Source organism: Dysidea avara, chromosome 6 (assembly GCF_963678975.1).
Source record: "Dysidea avara chromosome 6, odDysAvar1.4, whole genome shotgun sequence".
Taxonomy (NCBI): domain Eukaryota; kingdom Metazoa; phylum Porifera; class Demospongiae; order Dictyoceratida; family Dysideidae; genus Dysidea; species Dysidea avara.
In genome coordinates this window covers 10,847,416-10,872,684 of record NC_089277.1, presented here as the reverse complement: position 1 = coordinate 10,872,684, position 25,269 = coordinate 10,847,416, and the positions used below count along the sequence as shown (strand labels likewise).

Genomic DNA, 25,269 nt, shown 5'->3' with positions numbered 1-25,269 from the left:
AACATCATCATAATGCACAAAGTGCATGTTACCATGCTATCTCAATAATCTAAACATCAACAAATAGCTTTTAAATATGTATATATATATATTTGCCACCAAAGTTGTACTAAGACTTATGTAAATTTAGATAATTAGAGTATAGTGCATGCTCTGTAGAATAGATTTTAAAAAACTATAGTATAAAATTATATAGAAGGAAAGCATACCTTAATTATAGTGTACAGTTTAAACGAAGCGCTATGGTAGCATCTCTATAGGTGCTATTGTTTGACTGGAGCAGTTAAAATTTTGCACTTCTAGGTGCTACACCACAGCATTTTTAGATGCTACCATAGCACATCAGTTTTAACAGTGCACACTAGCACACAAAGCATGCCAATTTTAGGAGGTCTTGAGGCATGCCTCAAGGGCACATGCAAGAATTTTGAAAAAGGGGTTTCCACTACAGTTAGGTGACTGTTATATTAGACTATAATTTATAGTTTATATTGCCTGACTGCTTTATTATATCTCGATATTTTCACCAAAATCCAGAACAATGCTATATAAGTGTTGCTATATACCATGTGAGAAACTATTTACTATAACTAAGATATAAAAATTTAAAAATGTGTCCAGCTTTGTAATAGATTCCAAATTCTGGAAACCTGAAGTTTCAATTTCTACTATATGTTTTAAGTACTGCATGTGTGTCTCTGTAGCTGAACTTGAGAGCAATTGCAACAGTTTTCCAAAATACCAACAATATATCTGTATGTTGTATTGTTGTGGTATACTGATATTTGGTGACTGTTCTATTAGAGTGATTGCTCTATTAGGGTATATCCCTGACTTGCTTGGCTAGTTTCTGGAGACCTCAGAAACTGCCCTTGTTTACTGATGCACATTCACCAATACGCACATTTCCCCTCTTCTTGCTTGGGCGTCCTGGTGGTCTATGCCTTGGTTGTTTTCTTTCTCTGTTCTTGTGGCTCCTTCCAATACGCACCTTCCTATATCCCATTAATACCTGTAATGCCAAAGTAAAATTTAAACTAATGCATATTAGCGTTACATTCCCGTAACATTAAGTTCTCTTATACTGCACAGTAAAACACCGTTACTTCACTTAGAATCGTGAAAAAACTCCACAACCCAGCACAACGAAACAGCTATTTAGCTTAGTGTATGAAGTTGTTTCAACCATAAAAAAATATGGCATTACATTCCATGTGTGGTCACTAATACTGGTAAATAAAGTGTTTTCGATAAAACGTTATCACTTTGTCTTTAAAACTCCACAAGTGAGAATACACCACTAGCCGAGAAGTTCCGTTCGTGCTGTATGAAACTGTACTTAATAGTTAGCTAATTTCCGTTACGAAATACTAACCTTAGTAATGTTACGCCCGACTGAAGTAGGTTATACATCGATACAGACAGCACTACTGTGCTAATGGTACGCCGGAAAAGAACAAAGTGTGTCTAGCAACAAAAAAAAGGCGGGTCTGTTTGGGGGCGGACCATAACGAGTTGGATATGACGTCACTATTGTTTTAATCGCGCGTTGCCAATCCTTTGTAAGTATAGCTAGTATCTATGGTATTTTTTATTCTTTTCTGTATGGCGTATTATAGCGGAACGCCTAGATACACAAGTGAGCACTACCAGTAGGCATTCCAGTATCCGAGATTTTTTAATAAAAAAATTCTCCGTATATTCCCCAATAGAACCCTGGCACAAAATGACAACTCGTGTTGAACTTGGGATTGCTCCGTCGTCCGAGCTCCAATGAGGGTGAAAATTGCTGTGGGGTTTGTCCACACGCTGATCATCATGAAAATCTTAGTTTTATCGTGCGCGTTACATATAAGTAAGTTTTGTGTTGTTTTGTAATCTTTTCAAGCCTTGTAATGTATGTAGAATACTTTAAAACTTTAAAAAACGTACGGTCGGGTGGAAGGTAGTCACTGGTGCTTACTTTAAAGTGCGTAGTTACTTCGCTCGGGTTAGCAGTTTTCAGCTCCAGAGCAATTTTCTGATGGTTGTGTCATCAGCTCAAAAGTATAAACCACTTCAAAGTCGGCATAACAATGCCATAATTGAAACCACAACTCCACCTTAAGTATTGTTGCATCATTGCGGCACCTCCACTTTAGTTGTTTACCTTTATAAGTTGTTAACTTGATGTTTTTACTTACTTGAGATAGCCACTTGCCTATGGGCATACACCATTGTATTGAGAAGTGTGCAGTAGGTGAAACATATTTGCTCACCACAAAGCATACAAAGATCGCTGAGATCCAATAAGACCTGAAGTTACTCTCATTACATGTACAAACTTGTAGCTAGAAGCAACTGCAGTTTCAAGATAGTCCAGATTGCTAAATGGCTTCCTGATTCAATTGTGCCATCTTCCCCTGTAAAATGTATGGGGAGCCCTGGAGAAAAAATGTACCTTTTTTCAATTTTTAAGCACTGTGCATGCCAAAGTAGCTAATTCCAACCCAGCAAACTATATATTTCTGAGATCGGCAATCAATACTCTATCTATTGAGCATATAAAAAGCCCGTTTTCCAAAATTTTAAAATCAGTCTGGAATGCCTACTACCAGAGAGTACTAACCATTTCGTTCCACTAGATAATGATAAAGACTCGCGTAGGGCTGATTGTTAAAACAAATTTTAATGAATCACGTGATAGTTTTCTATCCCCTCTCGATAATCTATGATTATAGCTTAGCGTTAGCCTAGGTTGATACGTACAATATGCTATACGTACCAGCGTTGAAACCGGGTTACTGATAGCAATCCGGATCTAACCAAATTAATTTAAAGTGAGGCGTGCGCCAACTGCTACAGTTAAGCACGAGGGTGTCTATACTTAACGATAGTAGTCAGTGGGCATGATTCCACGTAAGTTTGCAAAAAGTAAACGTTTCCTATAAGTAGGTGTGGCTTTGCACAGTCCATAATTTTAAAAAGTATGACACATTCCCAATATAAAGTAGGAGTGGCTCACGAAAGAAACTGTAAATAGCAATCGATTGGTGGGCGTGGCTCCACATAAGCTAGTAGACAGCTATGAGCATGGTTTCGTGCATACCTGTTGACTTTAATATTACCCATAACTGGGCGTGGCTGCACGTATAGTTGCAAGCAGTCGTCTGATAAGTGGGCATGGCACACGAAAGAAGTTGAGTTGCATCAGAACTTGACTATGTTTATTATTATTATTAATTATTATTATTATTTAATGGGCTTGTAGATGCCAAGGCAAGCTAACTTGCCAGTTTGTTGTGTCTGTACACTTCCGTACCCTCCAACTGATCCAATCCGGGTCAGACCCGGATAATTTTTAAAGTGGGTCTGACCCGGATGACCCGTATACGTACATAATATGACCCGGGTGACCCGACCCTGTTTGATGGTAGTCAATGGGCATGATTCCACGTAAGTTTGCAAAAAGCAAGATACGTTTCCTGCAATTAGGTGTGGCTTTGCGCATACCTAACAACATAATTTTAAAAAGAACGACATCCCGATATAAAGTGAGCGTGGCTCATGAAGGAAACTGGCCTTGACCTATCTCGTACAATAACAATCGATTAGTGGGTGTGGCTCCACATAGGCCAGCAGGCAGCTATAGGCATAGTTTCGTGCATACTGGTAGACTTGAATGTGACCGAAAAATGGGCATGGCTGCATGACGAGTGCACGTAGTTGTAGGCAGTCGTCCGATAAGTGGGCGTGGAACACAAAAGAAGCTGAGTCACATCAGGACTTGACTATGACGCATTTATACACTTCTGTACCATCCAACTAAGCAATTTGCTTCGCACGTGATCCAATCCTGGCCGGATAATTTTTAAAGCAGGTCTGACCCGGACAAAATGTGACCCGGGTGATCCGACCCGGTTTCAATGCTGATACAGATGGCAAAACAACATACACATGCGTAGCATTCACCTCCACCCAAAAAATACATCGTGCATGCCTCGGTGCATGCAAAGCAAGGAGTTATACTGTTGATTTATACCTACTTATGTAGTTATGTTTGCTCCTAATGTATAGCTCCCTGACAGTTATCAAAATAGTGCATCAAAGAGATAAGCTACCTGTGGTGTAAATTCGCTGACTTTTAGCATTAAAAACTACATGGACAAAAGTGCTCACCTTGGTGTATCTATGGTGTAACTAACACATGCTAGGTTGTTTCTTGCAAAGAGAACATAATGTTGCGCATGTGGTGGCTATATTGAAAATAGTCTTATAATTGGCATAAAACTCCAGACAAACATATTAAACTAACATCATCATCATATTCCTTGCCCCAGAAACCTTAGAAATGATCCAATTGTTTGATCGGTTGCTCGTACGGCAGCAAATCGATTGTGTCAACTTTCCAATGGAAGATTCACTGAGAAATTTTATGCTAAATTTACAGAATTCCGGAATTTCTAACTATACAATGAAACCATCTAGGTGGTAGAATACGTGTACTTTATCAGAACAACTCTTAGTGAACAGGGAATAACAAAGAAGATATGTTACCGGCAAAGTCAAGTTATGAAAAGGATATAAGACACTTTTTGTGGATCCGGAGCAGAAAATAAACTTTTAAAACAAAACGCTATTGCATGGAACACAGCAGCATCCACAGAAGTGTAGCTATAGGTAGCTTCTTTTAGCTTACTACTGGCTATATGCTTTGTTAAGATAATTATACGACTATAAAAGTAAGTTTGGAGAAAATTTTGGTTTTGTTCAGGGATAGATTTATAGGATTTCTCTAAAGGGAGGGAGAGGGGAAGTACACACTAGTGACCACACAGTATGTGAAACATACTCTAAATCATAAGCTTTCTAGGAGGATATGCAGGGGAATGGTCCCCAGAAAGTGTGAAAAATCAGTTAACTTTCTGTATGAGATTGAATTTCATTACAATTTTGACTGAAACTTGCTAATAGGTCACCACTGCAGGTCTGTAGCTGGAATGATACTGAATTTAGCCTATACGCAATTATACATAGCCTTCATCATATTCATGGGGTGTTATCTATGTGCACACAGTATGTAATCCACTGTGTATGTGCAAATATTGATCACTAGATATAAGGACAATTTTATTTGCAGGTGTAACATCTGCAGAAAACACCAAGCAGTCTACTATCATGGATGATGCCATTGATGGGTTACGGACTAGGTACCTTGGACAACTACCCACTGCTAAAACTGACTGGCCTAAACATCAAGTGACCAAGTATTTGAGATTGGCTCTTGTGGAAAAGGAAGAGGTGACCCTAATGGATGATCATGCAAACAAGGTCACACAACTGACTCTGCGGGGTGGAGTAGATAAAATTTTAAAAAGGAAACAACCACTTGGTGATCTGAGGGATATCTTCTATTATCAGAACAAACCATGTCCTCGACTGATACTAATAATGGGAGGCCCAGGTGAGTATTAACAGTGATGTAGTAGTGATGTAGTATGTGTTGTGTAGGTATAGGCAAGACCACCCTTGTCAATGAGATCTGTGTGAGGTGGGCCAGAGATGGCTTTTTAGATGATTTGTTTGATGTTGTCATGCTGATACCATTGAGGACAGTCCAACAGAGACCACTGGAAGAAGTGATGGCAGAGCACATCAAAGACGAAGCCTACCAGTTAGTAAAGAGATATGATGGTTCAAGGTGCTTGATCATTCTTGATGGATTAGATGAAATCTCAGTTGGTCATGTCAGGAATGATCCATTTTTAACACGGCTGATAGGGTTTACTGTACTGGAAAAAGCTACAATATTGATCACTTCTAGACCGCATGCATGCCAAGAACTAGTTGCTAACAGAACTATCGAAGTGGTAGGGTTTGGAGAAGATCAAATAAAAGAATTTGTCACCAAAATGTTTTCTGGTAATGTTCAATCAGTTGAGACGTTCCTACAGCATTTAGATAACTATTCTCATATTTATGAGCTGTGTTATGTCCCAATGTCTCTTGTGATGGTTACACAAATTTTCCAATACAGACAGAAGAGTCTTCCATCAACTTTAACTGAACTATACAAATTGTTCATAGTGATGATCCTGTGTAGGGAGAAGAAGAAGAGCATTGAGAAGAAAGTGATCTCTCCAGCTATAGCAACTACTGCTGAAGAAAAATTACATAATATTCTACCAGACTTGCCCAAGGAAATGACTGAGATGTTGTTACTGTTATGTAAGTTAGCTTATCATTCCTTCTTTGACTGGTGCCTTGTTAGAGAGGAAAGTCACCGCAGAAAGATAGTGAAGGAGCCCAAAATAATATTTACTGAAGAAGATCTTGTAGGATCAGGTATTGAGTTAACCAAAGAGTTTGATGGACAGGGTTTGCTACAGGTTGCAACCATTTACCAGTTAACTCGAGATTCTGTCACATATAATTTTGTGCATTTAACAGTGCAAGAATTTTTATGTGCACTGTATATTTGTGTAGCTTTGTCACAGGAAGAACAATACCACATATTGCAAGAAAATTTTAATATTCTTCCTAACATTGCAACCTTGCTGTGTGGCTTGACTGGACTGAAATCACAAGAGGATCTCAAGTTCATTCTATTCCAACTGTCATCAGGTAGAGAGTATGGTGCTAACAATGATCATGTGGTAGTAGCAGTCAGATGTATATGCGAAAGTGAACATCTTCCATTTGAAGGAATATCACCATTGAAACTGATTTTGAGACGGACTACTCTATACCCTCATGACATAAGATGTGTATCATACACAATATGTCATTATCCCATTGTAGTATTAAACATGGAGTTCTGTCACATTGGAGATAAAGGAGTATCAAGACTGGCACAATGTTGTGAGAAGAAAACTGTTCACCTACAAGAATTGATGATTGGTGCTAATGATCTCACTATTGCTGGGGTGATACACTTAGTAAAGATCATGAGAAGTAAGCCCCATGTTAATGGATGTTGTTTATAATACTGTTATGATCACAGGTAGTCCCTCATTAAGAGTATTAGATGTTAGTGAGAATAAAATAGGAGACATTGGAGTGGAATTGCTTTGTAAGGAACTACCTAATAGTAACAGTTTGACTGAGCTCAGTATATGGAATTGTGGCTTATCAGTTAAAGGTACTAGCTACATGTTGTTATAGTGTGATAGTTGTATTAGTACATAACCAGATGATTGATTTGTTAATTATTTGTTGTTCAAAAGGTCACTAATGACTCACCATATGGCTTTGTCATCAACTTGTGATAATATTGTATTATTGAAATAATTGTCTACTGTTATGATCACTACAGGTGTCATTTGTATCAAGACACTATTGATGGAAAATAAGAAATTAGAAATATTAAACATTGGTCATAATCAGATAGGCAATGTTGGAGTGTCTGCTGTATGTGAAGGACTTCATAACAATACTAATCTCACTAAGCTCAGGATGGATTGGTGTGGGATATCAGTGGAAGGTAAATACTACATGTAACTAGCTGTGTGTTTTGTTGATTACAAAATGTTTTGTGTATAGATTGTAATAGTTTTTGTACACTTACTGAATAAAGTATATTAAATGTCAAAGCCATACAAGTGTTTACAATGTTCAATTTCTCTCTAATCAGTTTGTGTACTAGTCATTCAATTAATTTGTTTGTTTTGAGAGGGTGTGGTTTTCTGATGTGAGATACCACTTGTCCTGTAATACTACACATCTTGTATTATGTACTAGTTGTGTAGTCAAATATTTGACATTAATTTTGTATCTGTAAAAAATAGTTGTGTAACTTGACTTACCTACCAATTTTATTAACTGATGTTTCATGATATACCAGAGGTACTGACTTGTATTATTATTGTAATAATTATGATCACTACAGGTGCCATTTGTATCAAGACACTATTGATGGAAAATAAGACAATCACATTACTGGACATTAGTAAGAATAAGATACAAGATGAAGGAGCAGTTGTAATATCAGATGGTCTGCGATGTAATCATACTCTCACTAGACTCTGGATATGGAAGTGTGGCTTATCAGTGGAAGGTAGTGTAGTTGTAAGATTTGTATGTGGTTTAGATGATAGTGAAGTGTTTCATGTTATGTAAAACAGTGTTTATATATTTGTATGATATGTCCCATACCTTTGTGTACCATTGTGATCACTACAGGTAGTCGTGTAGTCCTACAAGCAGCTGTGGACAATACAGTATGCCAGTTTGTGAGTGTTGATAGTGATCATAAGAGTGATGATCAAGTCAAGCAATTGATGACCATTCTGGAAGAGAGGAAGAGACAAGTGGTAGGAGATGATATTGTGTGATCTATTATTTGTTACTATGGTAAAAGGGGAGGAATAATAAAAGTGAAGATGATCATTCTACAAGAGGTGGGTAGTTATACAGTAGTGTGGTGTTGTGATTGTTGTCATTAGATCAAGAGGATGTTACTAGGACAACAGATGATCACCATGGAAACACTAGTATCAAGTTACAGGTATGTAGTAATAATTCACTTCATCAAATGTTATGATTGTTTCCAGGACAACATCTGATCACACAAACAATGTATGGATGACCAAACTTAATATTAAACAATTGAAAACTTGTGTTGGTTCTATTGTGTATTCTCCTCTGCACAAAACTTGTAAACAGATTTTAACTATTGTTATTTAATTTTATCTTTTACATTAATTATTAAAGTGTGTACATGTTCGGTGATTGTTTTACATTTCTTACATACAATTATGGGGATGATCAGAGAGGTGACAGATTGTGATGATAGCCTTAAAGTGTCTAAATGTCTTGCTATTGTTTATTATATCCTTGTACTGATTAATACCATAGCAAGGAATTATAAAAATAATTATTTTATTGAAGTCAGATATATAGTAAGAAAATCTGTGACTACAGTCACACAATTATACTATTCTAATAAAGCAGTCACGTGCACATTGAAATGAGACACTCAACCAAATGATCTTGAACTATAAGAACAGAACACTCAAGCTCAATGTAAATGGTCTAATACAGTAATTGGCCAAGAGAATTATGTTCAAAATTTTAATTGCCTAAAATGTAATTTTCCTTTTCCACTTATTGTACTCTTCAGTGTTCCCATTATTTCCCCAACATTTCTTAAAATTATCTTGAAACATTGTAATCATTGAATGCTCTATTAGAGTATTTCACTACAAAGTGACTGTTCTATTAGAGAGTATATCTGGGACTGCGAGGTGTTGCATTTGAGAGCTCTATTGCAGTTTCAACTGAAGGCTCCATTAGGAAGTATCAATATTTTGGAATTAATCTCCATAAAATATCCACTTATTATGCTAGCGTATTTTGATGCAGGCCTACTATGAATGGTGGAATATCAGTACAGTGCATGGAACCACAGTTATCCTTTTCCGGATTCTCAGTAACCGAACTACAGAAATGACTGCTATACTAGAGTAGTGAATGTTCTATTAGGGTAGTTGATAATACTGAAAATTTTGAAAAGCTATTTTAAGGTAGAGTTTAAGAGATATGGACTTTTCAGACTTTTGTACCACCCCTGGTCTCAAGGGATTTGGTTCCACTGTAATCAGAATTCTCATAACTAATTTAGTATAACATGGATCATATTCACCTGAAGATGACACTAGTGCAATGTGTACATGTTTTGTTGTGGCTTTAAGCTACCTGAACTGATATGGGCAACTGTTTATGTACAAGTATGTCTAGAGCATGAGGCTATTATTATAATTTTATGCTCATAAATTGAGCATTATGCCTTTGATGAGCATGTAAACAATTATCTATGACATTCATTCAACTTCTTATACAAACTGGATTGAGTTAACTTCAGGACTCCAGGATATACTTTAATAAATTAAGGGCTTAGTACATGTAATTAGCAAAAACTAATAAAACACTCTAATAGAATAGTCAGTACATGACACTCTTCCAAATAGAAATAATGATTGTGGAGGAGATTGTGAGTGTTGTCCCTATGCTGATATTAATGGTCAGCCTCAGCATCACATGGTATCTTTCTAATTCCTTCTGTCTTGGACTGAGTTACACATTATGCAAATTGTGGTAAAACACTCTAATAGAACAGTCAACACAATAAGGAGGATAACAACACAATAGCCACAGACAACACTTACATTTCATTGGGACAATCACAAGGCTGATCCAGTCTACTGAGCACCAAGCATCACATAAGCTAGGAGTGTAGGACATTGCATTTGGTTATATCAGAATATTATAATTTTATAGGAATCCTGATTCTCCCAGTCACAACTCTCACGTGCACCGTACATGTGACAGAGTGATTCCAACCAACCACCAAACAAGTTTAAATTCTCTTATAACTATAAAGAAACAATGCAATAATGTTGGCTAAATTATTCCTGTAACAAGCTTGTACAATATAGAAGCCAATGATCATCTTTACTGCATATGTACACTACTGATGACAGAGAACTGTTAATAGGTGATAAATGACATTGATAAGGCCAAGCCTTTCTTCTAATATAAGCCTGAGGTAATACTTGCAGCAGTGCCTTTGCTATGTTGTACATGATGAACACTGATCTTCTAGATGACAACTCTTTTAAGGTGTAGAAAGCAACAGGCAAGTCTTTCAGTTGGACATGTACATGTGATAGCATAATATAATAAATAATTGCTGAACATACTACAGTAAGTCTTTCTAATAAACCATCTAACATAATCATCTGTGGACTTGTTCAAATTGAGGGCATATATACGAATCTATATGACCTACAGTGAACAATGGTAAAGACTTTAGGTACCAGCTAACCTACAATGTATAACTTTGAGCACAACACAAACATCAAGTATAGTGCTAGCAGATTTCTGTCATACTGTAAACTATCATCATAAAATGATGTCATAGAAAAAGATCAACACATGTCATTGACACATAGTGAATAAGGTATTGCTACATGTACCAATAAGCAAATTTGATGCTTTAATGATATAAAAGTTGTGACTTGTGAATCATTAAAAATTGAGACAAAACTATATAATTGTTATTATGCTCACATGCTCACATGCATAGTGAAATGGTTAACAGTGATCTAATGATAGTTCTAAAAAATCTGTGTATGGGAATACGGATTTAGTGGAATGGAATAGTGGAGTAGAACGGTAATTAGACAATTTCATCCAGTGACCACCTCTTTATAAGACCACCTCCTAACAAAGACCACATCATTTTAAAGACCATTTATTTTAATGTCTAGATTGCTGCTATTTTGTTGTTTTAGAGTGTATCCCATAGTACAGTTTTATTGATTAGTTGTGTGCCACATGACTAGAAAAGTCAGAGTGATATCTGATTTGTGATACAACAAGATCCCCATGCACAAATAGCTTAACTGTGCTAAAATGATGTGTCCATGAAACCAAAAGTAACTGACAACTAATAGGATAAATATCTGGTGAGGCCAAGAAATGAATGTTAATACTGGCAAGAGTTCATAATATACTTTTTATATTATGAACTCTTGATACTGGAAACTAACTATAGTTTACAAATGTTTGGACCTTTATCATTGACTCGTGTTCTAATTAATTCCCTGTATCTCTAATAATTGGCTAATAATTTGGCCACTTTTTTCTCCACTACAATGACTATTGACAAAGCACCAATTGCAAATTACTAGTCAATTAAAGTTAAAGGAAATTAATTAGGAATGCAGCCACATGCATGAAAGGACCAAAGTTACGTAAATTATAGTCAACTGCCAATATTAACATTCATTTCTTGGCCTCACCAGATTTTAGTTTCATGGACACATCTTTTTTGTATGGCCAAGCTGTTTTTGTATGAGAGTATTATTGTATCATAATCAGAAAATGTGTAAGACAATCCTATGGGGATGTACTCTAAAACAACAAGATAAAAGTACTTTAAACATTAAGTTAAACGGTCTTGATACAGAGGTGGTCTTTGCTAGGAGGTAAAAGAGGTGAGAACTAGGTGAAATTATCAAATTACCTCTAATTAGAAGTTTTGAGATAAACGATTTTAAAGAATTCAAGTCAGCGTAACTCGTCAAGGATAGCAAGTATGTGTATGAAATTTACCCAAAAATTGCAATACCTTTCAGACCACTCCCATGCAGTACTTGTAGAGTTTCCAGCCAAATATGATAGAAAATCTGAGCAGTTCGACAAGCGAAGTATTATCACAAGTGCTGGGCAAGAGATAGACTTCAAAATAGAGGCAAACCACAATTGAAGTCCAGACACAAGATTACATGATTTTATGGTAACATTAGCACCAAGTTACAGGTATACGTGTATGTTGTAATAATTCACTTCATCAAATGTTACGATCGTTTCCAGGACACAACGTCTGATCAGAGATAACTTTGATGAATGTAAAATAAGATCATGTGATCCACAAAGTTTTCTATTACCTATAGGAATTCTGTCACCCAAAGTACATCATTCATGTTATGTTTAAACTTGACAGAGCATTGTATTTGTTGTTTTTGTTTCACTGTTTTATACTTCCATAGTATTTAATTGATTATTGTCAATTTTACACTATTGTCAGGGGCATAACCAGGATTTTTCAATCCAAAACTCTAATCATATTATTTGTATAATCCTGGGACACAGCAGGGGCATAACCAGGATTTTTCAATCCAAAACTCTAATCATATTATTTGTATAATCCTGGGACACAGCTATGTATAGTTCATATTCACTTGGACCTTCTTTAATGCCAATAACTTGCCAATAAGCTATGAATTTCAAAATTGTACTATTAGGAAGCCCACGAAAATCTGCACAATTGGGCACCAAAATGAAGCTGTAAAAATTCTGCTGTACTTTGGTATTGGAATCCTGTTTGATTGGATAGTGCTGTGAATATATTAGTGGTAAACCCAAGGAAGCCAGATCATGCTTTTTCAATCGAAAGTTAGTGTATTATGGTTACAAAATACGTAGCTGTCTACCCACTGGTTGATCTAATTTACGAAGTCTTTTCAGCTATAGGAAGTCCAAGTGAACACAAACCCATTATCGTTAGTGGGATGAATCTAGTAATAAAAATGGATGATGACTTGTAAACAACCAAAGTATATAATATTTTGCTACAATATAGTGTATCGAGAATGTGTCTTGTACACTTTCATAAGTACATAATATAAATACAGGATCAAGGACTATTGTATTCACATCATAATGACTAAAGCACTACATGTGGACTATCAGTAGAAGTTCATATTCAGCTTTTCATGTATCACCACATTATAATGCTGCACTCAATGAAGACCCCAAAATTTAACACTCTACATCATTTTCTACATTGATAAATCTGTTAGTAGCTACTTAGATATTTACATGAATGCCCTATTACAGTACAGGAAATTGCGGAGTTCTTGCAATTTTTAAATTTAAGCACATGCATACATTTGTCACAATGGCTACTTTAACTATATAACTTGCCAATTTTTGTTTCTTCTGATGTCCTGAAGAACGACCACTATCCAAAATAGATGTCTGGTTACTTGGAGTGGTCAAATAGTAAACAAAACTTGATTCTTTTCTTGATCCAAGTGTGCATGCACTTAAATTGTAATGTTGCATGAACTCCACAAATCCCTGTATACTTGACTGCTTTATTAAAGTATTGGTGACTGCAGTATCTTGGGTTTATGTCCTCTCTGTACGTAGGTCCTTCCCTGAGAGATGAAAATGTAAATTTTGTGTTACTATAAACTGTTGTGCTGCATTGCATGCTGATGCTGTTACTCATTCACTTTTGTGCTGCCAAACTGGTGTTAGCTAGTTCGTGTTACAAATCCAAATTTCGAAGGGCTTTTCTGAAACCCTTGGGAATCCCCTCCCTACACCCTAGACTATGGGTGGGAGAGTTGACAGCTAAAAACGGAATTGCATTTGAATAATTACAACAACACTTCTAACCAATAGGGTGACATAGGGTGTATTTGTTGTGCTCATGTTTCTGGTTTTTGTCACATTATGGCTTAGATGGATTACATTACACAAAATTAAAGCATCACATTTGCTTATGGGTGGGTACTTCACCGCTCTGTATTTTGACATTACATAAGTCATGTGTACCACTCAGTGCTTAAACATTTCCACAAGTCATCAAGTTTATTGTAACCTCATACATGCACTACATATGAATGAACATAGACACCACCCTGCTGAAAAATAAGTTTTGAAAAATCTTGCAGTGTAGATTGGCATTATAAGCATTTTTCATGTTTTTAGCATAACGTTTAGGCAATCCTTCAAACTGCAAAAATCCGGTGGCTTCTGGGAGTCGCACCCTCTGAAATTCTACTTTACATCACAGTCATACAACAATAGTCGTGCTATGTCTTACTCCTGTATGTAGGTCAGGTCTGCAATCATCACTGACTATATTATGTGACTTTATAATTATATAGTTGTGATGTCTATCATATCTTGACCTTAAAATTTAATGGAACAGATAATTGTCAAGCAAATTTCAGAGTGTCCATAACAACAGTTTTCATTGTTAATAGCTATGGTAAACCATTCACACCACAGGTAGCTATATCCAACAGAATGAAAATCATTGTGTACATATTAACATATCAGTTGAACTGTGGTGACCATAGAAATAGCTCTTGTATGATTTTAGCCACCTCCCTTCCACAGAATCAAGTGCCACTGTTTCATCAACACCTTTCAGTTCACCAGACCATCAATGTCATGTCTAGCATAGACTGCATAGTGTATAGTGAAATCTTTTGTTAATAGAAGTTTAATGATAGCTCTAACAAATCACTACACATGTGTATATAATATTGCATGCAAAGCACACATGAAATACATTCGATATTACACCTATAAGTGACACAAAATCAGCTTAAGCACCTTATAAGGAGCTTAGCAAAATCAGAAGTCTCTGATGTACACATTGAAATAATCCTCCCTGTATCAGTATATACATGACATGTATTTAACAATATGGTATGTGGCTGATACTTGTGAGTCATCACTTATATATATATAGCCTTGGGATGTCTTACATCAACTTTTATTTTCATTTATGACTCTGTGTAGAAATCCAGGTAGTCCAGTAAAGTAATCTAAAGTGGTTGGGTGTAATCTAATGTACATTTGTAGAGTTAATCCATAGCTACATCTTACCAATAATGAAACAGTTTTGTTAACCTTACTGTAACTAATTTGAGAACTACATGTAATTATGTATGACGTAAATATGTTGTGTGCTTATGTGTTTCTTTTTTCTGTCTTTAACTTTGGAGGTTTAAGTAGTTTGGATTTCCTCTTCCCCTGAAAACTTCTCCAGTTACCAACTCTGTCATCACGACCAGCCTATATACAAACATGACATCACAGCATAACAACACAGAGAAACATCTAAATGTACATAAGAGATATTTGTGGCAAGCTTATATACGGAATAGTTTGATTACAGAAATTCTCAGATGTGACATTGCATTGACAAAACACCATTGGGGACTCTGATAGCAATGGCACATATTATATGGTGTGCATATCACTTTAGCATGGGTGTTCAAAGGCATCACTCAGTCACATGTTACCTGAGCAATATCATGGGAATGTGGATTGCTCAATGCTTTGATTCCCAACCAGTGTAAAGATATGATACACTTTGACTCTTTATCATACAGTATGATAGTACCGTATAGTAGGGACCACAAAGGAGTAGGCGTGGCCCACAAAATAATATCACCCGAAAACCAATCTCAATTTTCCCAGACGATGATAAAACAGTATTGGTTAGGTAAAACTAAGCCCCAAAAAGCTTTCAGATTGACCCGAACAAGTTGCTACGGAATTTTATCATTTTTTTTTATTCAACGGAATTTTCTACTGACTGCCTGCCTGATGCCTTCAGACAAGCGTAACTCGATAACGGCTAAGGCTATGGGCTTGACTTTTTCACTGTTCGACGTCGCTTCGGCCCGACAGGTGCCTTTTGGCATACCACAGTATGTACAATGCATTCTTCATGAACTTACCAGTGTCCTCTTTTGTGTCCCATTCATCTTTGCTGACAGCGAAAAGTGTCGATTTGGTGATAGCACATGATGGCTTCCCTTCGTAAGGGAAAAGTCATCCGTATTTTTCATAGTGGCTAATTTGAAAGTAGAGGTGCTTTTCAAACAGTTCTGGATTCGTGCTGCTGTGTAACGGGTTGAACATAGCCAACAGCAAAGCGTAATGGATACTTTTTTAAATCACTTTTTCAGCTGCTTGATTTTAGTGAAAAGATCGAGATACTCTAAAAGAGCAGTCAACAAAATATACTCTAATAGAACAGTCATCGTGATACTCTAATAAAGCATTCAGTACTTATAGTCTAAGCCATGACATATGTGTTAACTGTCTTAAAATACCCAGTGAGTCATCTGCATGGCACACTGTATTGAGCTAATTGATCATACATGTCATGCATTAACATGCAGTTGCAGTTACAATCTAAAACTAAACTTTCATGTTGAGAAATTTTTGTATACATCATGAAAACAAAATTAGCTACTAGCTATAATAGTCAGATATGAAACTCAATTAATTGGTAATGTAGTACAAAATTACCATTGATGTTAACAAAAAGAAGAGACTTTGCATAGCCTCCAGATACCATTTCAGAGTATCTATTTTCAAAAGTTTCCCTGGGGGAGCATGCCCCCTGACTCCTCTAGCTTAGCATGCTGTTATAGCACATGCAGTTAAGTAACACACCAAAGCAGATAATGTCTGATTTACAGATCATAGTAGATCAATAAAAACTGAGTAGTGTGCATGACTATGACCTTTATTGCAGTCCATGGATGGCAGGACCACTCAAAATCTCTGGGCTCCAGCCCTGCAATGGGTTGAACATAGCTGGCAACGAAGCATAATGGATAGTTCACTTTTCAGACAATAAGGGGCTGGGAATTTCAGATGCGGTATGCATGGATTCACCAGTCATAATAAAATTATTTACAAGAAAAGTTAACAAACAAGTACACGAAAAAATTTGGAATTTTCAGCTTGAGCACAGTAGGGACATAACACTCATATCGATTTAATATTATGGACTACTCCAACTTGTTTCAGTACTTTTTATTGATGTGCTATGGTCCCTACTCTAGTTGAAAATTCCAAATTTTTTCGTGCACTTGTATTAAGTGACATGGAGCATTAAATTGTGGGTTTTGGTTCACGGGTTAGGATAGGCTCAGTGTAGTTACTGGTTGATATTCTAAGACAAATAATCAGTTAAATAATCGTTTGGGCAATGCATGAATGTTTATTTCTACCGACCACATGTCAGCCATTGAGCAGACCACAGAACGACACAAACAGTACAACTAGATTTAAGTAAATAGGTGAGTAACTTACAATCCTAAGTATTTAACTTAATGTATTAACTTATTTAATGTCCCAATAACAATGTTAGTAGCTTAAAGTAGTACAAAATGGTAAAACTAAAACACTAGATCATACAATTGCAACTTTTCTGGTGTTGTGTGTGGAAGCATAATGACATATCAATAACACTCTACTGCTGTATCAACTGAGTCTCTGGCCTATGTGATATTTCAAGGGACATGGTCGCCATGCTATCATTTTATAAGTACAGCTAGATCATTAATGAGTGCATCTAGATCATTAAGGAGCATGGTGGTCGTGCTCTATTTTCAATGGCAAACCTACATATCATGCAACTACAGGTATCTACTGGGTGTATACTACCTCTTACAGTAGTATAAGTGCTTTAAATAATTTTGCAGTATCTAAATACACTCCTTAAGAAAAGTGTAACTATGGAAAACTAATGCCTTGATATATGGCTTAGTTGCATCAAGATGATGGCCAGCATGAGTGAAAGTAAAAAGGAAAGGCAAGGTGCAGAGAGCAGACACTTGCTGTAACCCTAAACATTCCAGATGTGAGCTAGGCGTTGTGGCATAAAATGGTGACTGTACAATTCAGCATTTAGCCTCTAGCCTTGCAAATGTGGTCAGTGAAGTAAGCAGACTACAACTTGGATTTTGGTAATTTAAAAGTAAAAAATTAAAATTAAAAAAAAAATTAGTGGGTTTACTTGCTTTTGTTGACGTTAGAAATACTAAAACTCTTATAATTTGTATGATGTTTGGTGGCAGTATTTTGGGGGACCATTTAGTTTTAGGGGGTCTATATAGTAGTACTGTACTGTATGATAACTCATAGAAGAATAACAGAAGGATAACACTTTGACTATAATCTGTACTCAAAATTAATCCAGTTTTTACCATTAAAAGCTGCACATCGCCTTTTGGTCAAGTGACCATAAAATGTAAATGACTGTTCTATATGAGTTTAGCGTGGGCATTCAAAGGCGCCGCTTGGGGTTTAACTCGCATATTGCCAGGCAAGGGAATGCGGTTTGCTCATGGCTTTGATGCCGACACTCAAGATACAATAGTTTTGACTCATTATATTAAGCGACACGGAGTATTTGGTTATGGGTTTGGGCTTACAGGTTAGGCTAGGTTCAGTGTAGTTACTAAGTTGAGAGTTACTAAACAACGAATAATCAGTAAAATAATTGTTTGGGCAATGTGTGGATACATATTTTTATGTACCACATAGCCATTGAGCAGAAACGAAGAGAACAACTAGATTTAAATAGGTGAGTAACTTACGTATAGTACTAACTTAATATATTAACTTACTTACTGTCCCAATAGTGAAGTTAGTAGGCTTAATGTAGTACAAAATGCTAAAACTAAAAAACCAGATCCAACAATCACAATTTTTCTAGAGCTGTGCGTAAAGCATACTGACGTACGAATAACGTTTTAATAGCTATTACCCATACTATTAAAACCACTATCAATCATCAGATACTGATGTATAAAAGAAACAGGATGAGTGCTATGTACTTCTTTCACCTATCACTTACACCACGAGTGACGACTGTGTCGGGTTTGCTGATATATACATGCTTAGCCCTCGGGTATGCGGCCCTCATGCTTTGGGTGCATATATTAGCAAAATCCCTCGGAACCATGGTATATATTAAATATGAGATAAATGTGTACACACACAAACAGTATACTGACATCCCATTCCTGTTTCCATTCCTTCTCCTTGATGGCATCAATCTGTCTCTGCTCCTCATCAAGTTGACGTTTCCTAAAGATAACATAAGAATACATTTAATGACATTTGATAAACTGCTCCACAATGGAACCTCATGAAGACCACCTTGTGTTTTGATAACTATAACCCATGGCTGAGTTGGGTGCAGAGCAGATTATAACGGTTGGCCATCAGACATTTATTGACAAATTAGCTTGAAGACAACCCAATTACCAACTGAACCAGTCAAGAATGGCTGACTACTTTCCACTAAAAATTACTCTAATAGAACAGTCAGCTACTCTAATAGAGCAGCCAAAGTGCTTCTAAAATTAATAGTGTACCTAAAGGGGAAATTGTATTGTACTTTTGTCCTTCCTTTACTGACTATTGTGATGCTGTGTGGTCACCTTCGTCTGTACAGTACTTTAAAAAGTTTTAACGTACTCATTCTAAGTTTTGTTCGTTGATTCCAGCTACACAAAGTTTTTTGTGCCATACTTTTGCTGAACGTAGAAGATTCCATACTGCCATCATTGTTTATAGAACTCTTCATCAGCTCTCACCAGCTTACTTGAGAGAAACATTTAAGTACACTACAACCGTTACCCCCCATGTTGGAAGAAACAGTTATTGCCTTTTTGTACCAAGAGTCAGGACTTCATATGGAAAAAATACTTTTTTACTTTAAAGGAATGCAGATTTGGAATTCAATGAATGCCTCAATTTACACTGCAGCTACTCTTGAACAATTTAAACACTTATATAAATCTCATTTTAGCTGCATGTACGTTAATGTGTATGTAATTATATTTTATGTTATGTATGGGCACTGCTGAAAAGCAGTAGTTTTCTACTGATGCAGTCTTCCCAAAATAAAAAATAAAAAATTGGAGAAAGAAATTATACGACTTGCGGAATTGAATCTGCACCCTTCATTTTAGTGTATATTCTGCACCGTTCTACCACCACATGTTCACGCACTCTCTTAGTGGCTTCAGAAGCCTTTTTAAATGTACTGCAGTATATGATCATAATTGCTTGTAAACCAAGTGTAAAACATTGCATTAGATAATATCAACTCAGTCATAAATGTCATTTTTACAGATTCATTGTGTAGGTGGCTAAGTAGTGCATGGCTGCTGAAGGAGTTTTGGATATCAAAATATTCATCATTTACACTCTCTGAGCTTTTAAAATTTTCCTGAAGGGCATGCCGCCACATCCCAAAGCTTGGCATCCCACACCCACTAGTTTGGTACATAGCTGCTTTGCACATGCATTGTCATACAATGTCAGACCATGTCAGATCAACTTTTGACTTTGATCTGACATAATGTCAGGTCAACGAAAGTGCTAGTTATAATCTGCTCTGGTTGGGTGTGTAATATATAATTCAACAGTAACCTTCCAATGACCAAATACAGCACTCTCTGTGAAACCCAGCTATTACCCTACATCTCACTACAACAAGTTAGTCATACAAGAAAGGCGACCTTCACTGTATATAAAGTATATAACTTATCATCTACAGGAGAGCATGGACCAACAAAAGCTATGAAAACAGTATTGTTGTCAATAAGTTTACCTGTCTCTTTTCTCAACCTTTTCCATTTCCTTCTTTTTAATCTCAATATCAGCAAACAACTTTGTGATCAACTTCTTCAGCTGTTTAGAATACTATACGGAAAATCACACCATCACATAACTAGTGTATGTCATATCCTACAGTAGTAGTCAATTACAATATATGATGTGACCCTCACCTCCTCAGGCATGTCTTCCTCTATCATGTCCTTGCCTATCTTTTTAGCCTCCTTACGTTTCTCTATTATCTGTCACAATATAGAAACATAACTGGTAAAACAACTTGATAATCAGGACATATGTTTATGGCATTTGTATTAGGGTACGTACATGTATTTAGACCCCTGAGATAAGGACACCTTATAAGGACACTTTGATACAATGATCAGGACACTTGTCACATTTGTACAAGTACGTTATAAGAATTTTCAATTCAAGTATGGACCATCACAGTATTATACAGTATGTAAATACTGTTTAGTAGGGCTCCTTCTAAAGTGACATACACCACTAAAAATGCTGCATATAAAAACCATCATAGAAATATCATATGACATCATCAATAAACAATAGGAAATACTTACCAAGAGCTGCATTTTGGGTGCTGGACTAGTGTTAAGGGAAAACAGACAGTAAAATATGTTTCCAGTGTACGTGAGTGTGGCTTAAACTGACCTTACTGATAAATTAGAGTGGCTCCATATGTGCTTTACAAACAGTATCAAACATTCCTGATATTAAAGTGGGTGTGGCTAACAAAAGATGCTGGACTTCTGCAAGCCCTGTAAAACAACTATCAAATGGTACAGTTGTACCGTTTAAGTAGGAATAATCCAGGTGAAATTTTCGCGCGCTGCCCAAAATTCCACCTTTAAAAGTCATCCTAGAGATATCTTACGAAACGAAAATCACCTTTGGGTCATTCCATACCAAATCAACAAAAAAAACTCCGCACCCCTTTTGATTTTCATGAAATTTGGCACAAACATGGAACCCACCAAGAACTTTCTCACACCAAAATTTGGCTCATTTCATTGGTCTCCGTTATGACCACTCAAAGTTTCTGTCGAAAATTCATTTTGCTTACATGTCTTCAATAAAATGGCCATAACTTTGCGTGTGATTGACATAGCCACTTCTGGTTTAGAGTTTTGAAATGCTTATTGAATTATCTTTCAGGTGATATATAATGTTTTATAATTGCTCAAAGGAAAAGGTCAAACCACAAAGATGTAGCTTTTCCTTTGATCTTAATTTTCAAAAATATGTATTCTTTAATTAAATTTAATTTTGGTTACATGTTGCTCTAATACCTATCATCCATCACTGTGAGTTTAAAGTTGGGACCAATAGTAGATTATGAGTTATAAGTGTTAATGTGTAGCCTTGTAATCACTGCTGTTTGCATGGTTAATTTGTTTATGTTTCAGTAAAAGCTTATAAATACATACAGTATACTCAAGTAATTTACCCCTTATCAAGCTTGAATATGTTGTTTCTTATTATGATACCAAGTCTATTATATATGTAGTAGTGGAATATTGAACTTGATGACATTTTCACTAGTTATAGTAACTGCTACTGCTACTGTTAGCATTCATGTTGATTTTTGATAGGCATGTACATATTTTGATACTCAAATGTAGCTAATAGTGGAAACTGTCTAAGCCAGTCAGGGCTAGCTTTTTTTGGCCTTATTATGCAGGTGGCTATTTACATGTATATACCGTATAGCAGGTTTTTATCGCGAGGACTTTAATCTCCCGTTTTGGGAACTTCGCAATATTAAAATTCGCGACATATGATTTTATTATGAGGAGTTTTGTCTATTGGGAGGTTTTTAGCGCCTGTAAAACTGTCATGTTGGAACGTTCAACAACAAACCAGGTGCTTGTTTGTACATAACAGCTTACTAATTGTTTTGTAATGGCTCGATCAGTTGTTCTTTCCCCTACACAACGGCATGTGTTTCTTCACTAAACATCACTGAAAGCAGCTGCCCTACCCGTTTCCTGGCGAACTTCAGGTGCCTGCATCAATTCATCGTGGATACAAGCATGGATACAAAGAAACATGGTAAACATAACAAATTTCTCTGCTTCCCATCTCGGAGGAATTTAATGTCGCGAATTTGTTACCTCACGAGATAAGTGTCGCATGATTTTATTTTCGCAAGTAAATTTGTCCGCGAGAAAAACCCGCTATACAGTAGTTCAATGTGTATAAACGTCTTACTAGAACAATTTAAAATTGGCCCTTAATAGAAAGGTGGCCTTTCATTACAAGTGGCTGCTAAGACAAGTTCCACTGTAATTTGGAACACTTATAAATAAAACATGATGTTATGTACAGTGTAGCTACATTCTTTAAGTGGGGCTGACAACCGTGATAAAGATCGAGATACTCTAATGGAGTAGGGCTGACAACCGTGATAAAGAGCACTTATAAATACTGGTAAAACCACACCCACTTTAATATCAGGAATGTCTGATACTGTTTGTAAAGCACATGTGGAGCCACTCTAATTTATCAGTAAGGTCAGTTTAAGCCACACTCACGTACACTGGAAACGTATTTTACTGTCTGTTTTTGTTTAACTACTCTTAACACTAGTCCAGCACCCAAAATGCAGCTCTTGGTAAGTATTTCTATTGTTTATTGATGATGTCATATGATATTTCTATGATGGTTTTTATATGCAGCATTTTTAGTGGTGTATGTCACTTTAGGAGTAAGTGTCACTTATAAATAAAACATGATGTTATGTACAGTGTAGCTGCCTTCTTGGAGTGGGGCTGACAACCGTGATAAAGATCGAGATACTCTAATGGAGTAGTCTCGTGTAGCCAGACCTTGTTTCTCCGCATGGCGCTTATCGATTGGAAATTATAACGCAGTCACAGTATTAGAGCAGTGTGTAGCGAGCTATGTAAGGATTTTTATGTAGTTTATCAGCTATAAATGCGTAGCTGGTAAGGTGGGTAGCCATTGTCAGCTAGCTGTGACATTTTTTTTTGTCTTACCAAACCAGAGACAATGTAGTACCTCATTTCTATAAGTCTGGGTGAGCCCAGCCCCCCCCCCCCCCCCCTCACTACTTCCTCCATCCCTGCTCATTCCTCAAGTGCTTTGACCTCGGTTTTGAGGTCTCAGCCTCCAAAAAATATTTGCACATAGAAAATATTTAAGAGTGAAAATGTTTCGCGTGATTTATTTTCGTTGGTATAGGCAACCACAAAATATTCTTACTGTCGAATATTTCCCGATCTATGGTACTTAAATATTAGTCATACCTCATAAGGGTTGAGATTGAAATAGGTAGAGCCTGGTCTAAGCAGTTGATCTATCTGTTGTGGTCCTGTTAGTACAGAGTCCTTCTTCTCTATTGCTTTAACCTGAAGTAGTAATACAGTACATGTGCACTAACACACATTATCTCATTAAGTACATACATACCGTATACATGGTTTATACTGTAATTGGCGAGAATTGTATTTGGTGAAATTGTATTGGCAGACTGTAAATTTGATGAATAAGTTACAGACATTAGCTATGGAGCATTAGAATCTGGCGGAATATCAGCTTATGCACCAAATTTTCACCAATTGTAAGCCACACATACATGTACACTGTATGTAGGGTACAGTACACACACACAAACAATAGAGTTTTGGTAAGATCAAGGTACATACAATAATATAGATGACCAACTTATACAGCCAACTGACATGGTAGAAAAGGCATTTAGTTGATGATCTGCATGATACTACAAACGTACGGACGTACAAAGTAAAAGAAAACTTGATGTAAAGTATGTACAAGGTTTCTACAGTAAAACACAACAAACAGCCTTCACATGAAGATTTTTTAGGATTGGGAACCCATTGACCCTAACTTATGGTACTGATGGTCTCTACCATAATGAAAAGTATTTTAGCATATCCTCTCTGCTCAAGTGAAGTGCGTAATACTGTAAGTCTAATAACATCACTGTTGGACCTTTTCAAACCCCATAACCCCCCTTGATACAATAGCACTGTTCAGTGTTAACAATATATCTGTTCATGATGTCATTTGGGCTGTTAGTTTAGTACACTCATCTATAATATCTCTAGTTATATAACGTTTATATACGTGACCAGCATTCTCATATCATACTAGAGCTGAAATAAACATTTGATTCAATGAGATGTTTACTTAATTGTGTCATAAAATACATCAATGAGTGTTTGAATATAAAGCAGTAAGTGTTTTAATATTACTCACAGTGTTTTAGGTATTCGTTAACGGAATTCGGTAATAGGTTTTAGTATTATTTCTGGTTACTGTTATTTAGTGAAATATCTCTATAATATCTCAAGCACCTTTTCCAAACACACATGTTTAAACAGGCTGTAGGATCAGGTGTCCTACAGACCTTCAGCACTTGTGCTTAAAACTTAAAAGAATTTAAAACAATAGACTACAGTTAGCTATATGTATGTGCCTACATGGAGAGGGCTCTTGCCCTCTCCATGTGTGGTATACTGCTCTATGTAATATCTCTTGGTT

General features: G+C 36.4%; 2 protein-coding genes across 2 annotated transcripts in view; one reads left to right on the top strand and one right to left on the bottom strand.

Moving 5' to 3' along the window:
* Positions 1-25,269, bottom strand: part of LOC136258921 (dnaJ homolog subfamily C member 8-like) — a 110,723-nt gene that overhangs the window by 80,438 nt on the left and 5,016 nt on the right. The window contains exon 3 of the mRNA XM_066052310.1: positions 24,012-24,113. Coding sequence (XP_065908382.1) covers positions 24,012-24,113 — 102 coding nt within the window. The remainder of the gene's footprint in view (positions 1-24,011; positions 24,114-25,269) is intronic.
* LOC136258912 (protein NLRC3-like) lies at positions 5,124-8,707 on the top strand. The gene is made up of 8 exons (XM_066052294.1): positions 5,124-5,443; positions 5,491-6,933; positions 6,983-7,120; positions 7,295-7,462; positions 7,868-8,035; positions 8,161-8,378; positions 8,424-8,485; positions 8,532-8,707. Exons 1-6 carry the CDS (start codon positions 5,158-5,160, stop codon positions 8,310-8,312), a joined length of 2,355 nt encoding a protein of 784 aa, XP_065908366.1. The 5' UTR covers positions 5,124-5,157; the 3' UTR covers positions 8,313-8,378; positions 8,424-8,485; positions 8,532-8,707.

What these genes read in the sequence shown, in the direction of transcription:
- LOC136258912 (XM_066052294.1), top strand. Translation starts at nt 5,158, where the DNA reads ATGGATGATGCCATTGATGGGTTACGGACTAGGTACCTTGGACAACTA. An exon ending in ACTAATAATGGGAGGCCCAG is followed by an intron (nt 5,444 to 5,490) that starts GTGAGTATTAAC and finishes TGTGTTGTGTAG; the next exon opens with GTATAGGCAAGACCACCCTT. An exon ending in TTGTGGCTTATCAGTTAAAG is followed by an intron (nt 7,121 to 7,294) that starts GTACTAGCTACA and finishes TGATCACTACAG; the next exon opens with GTGTCATTTGTATCAAGACA.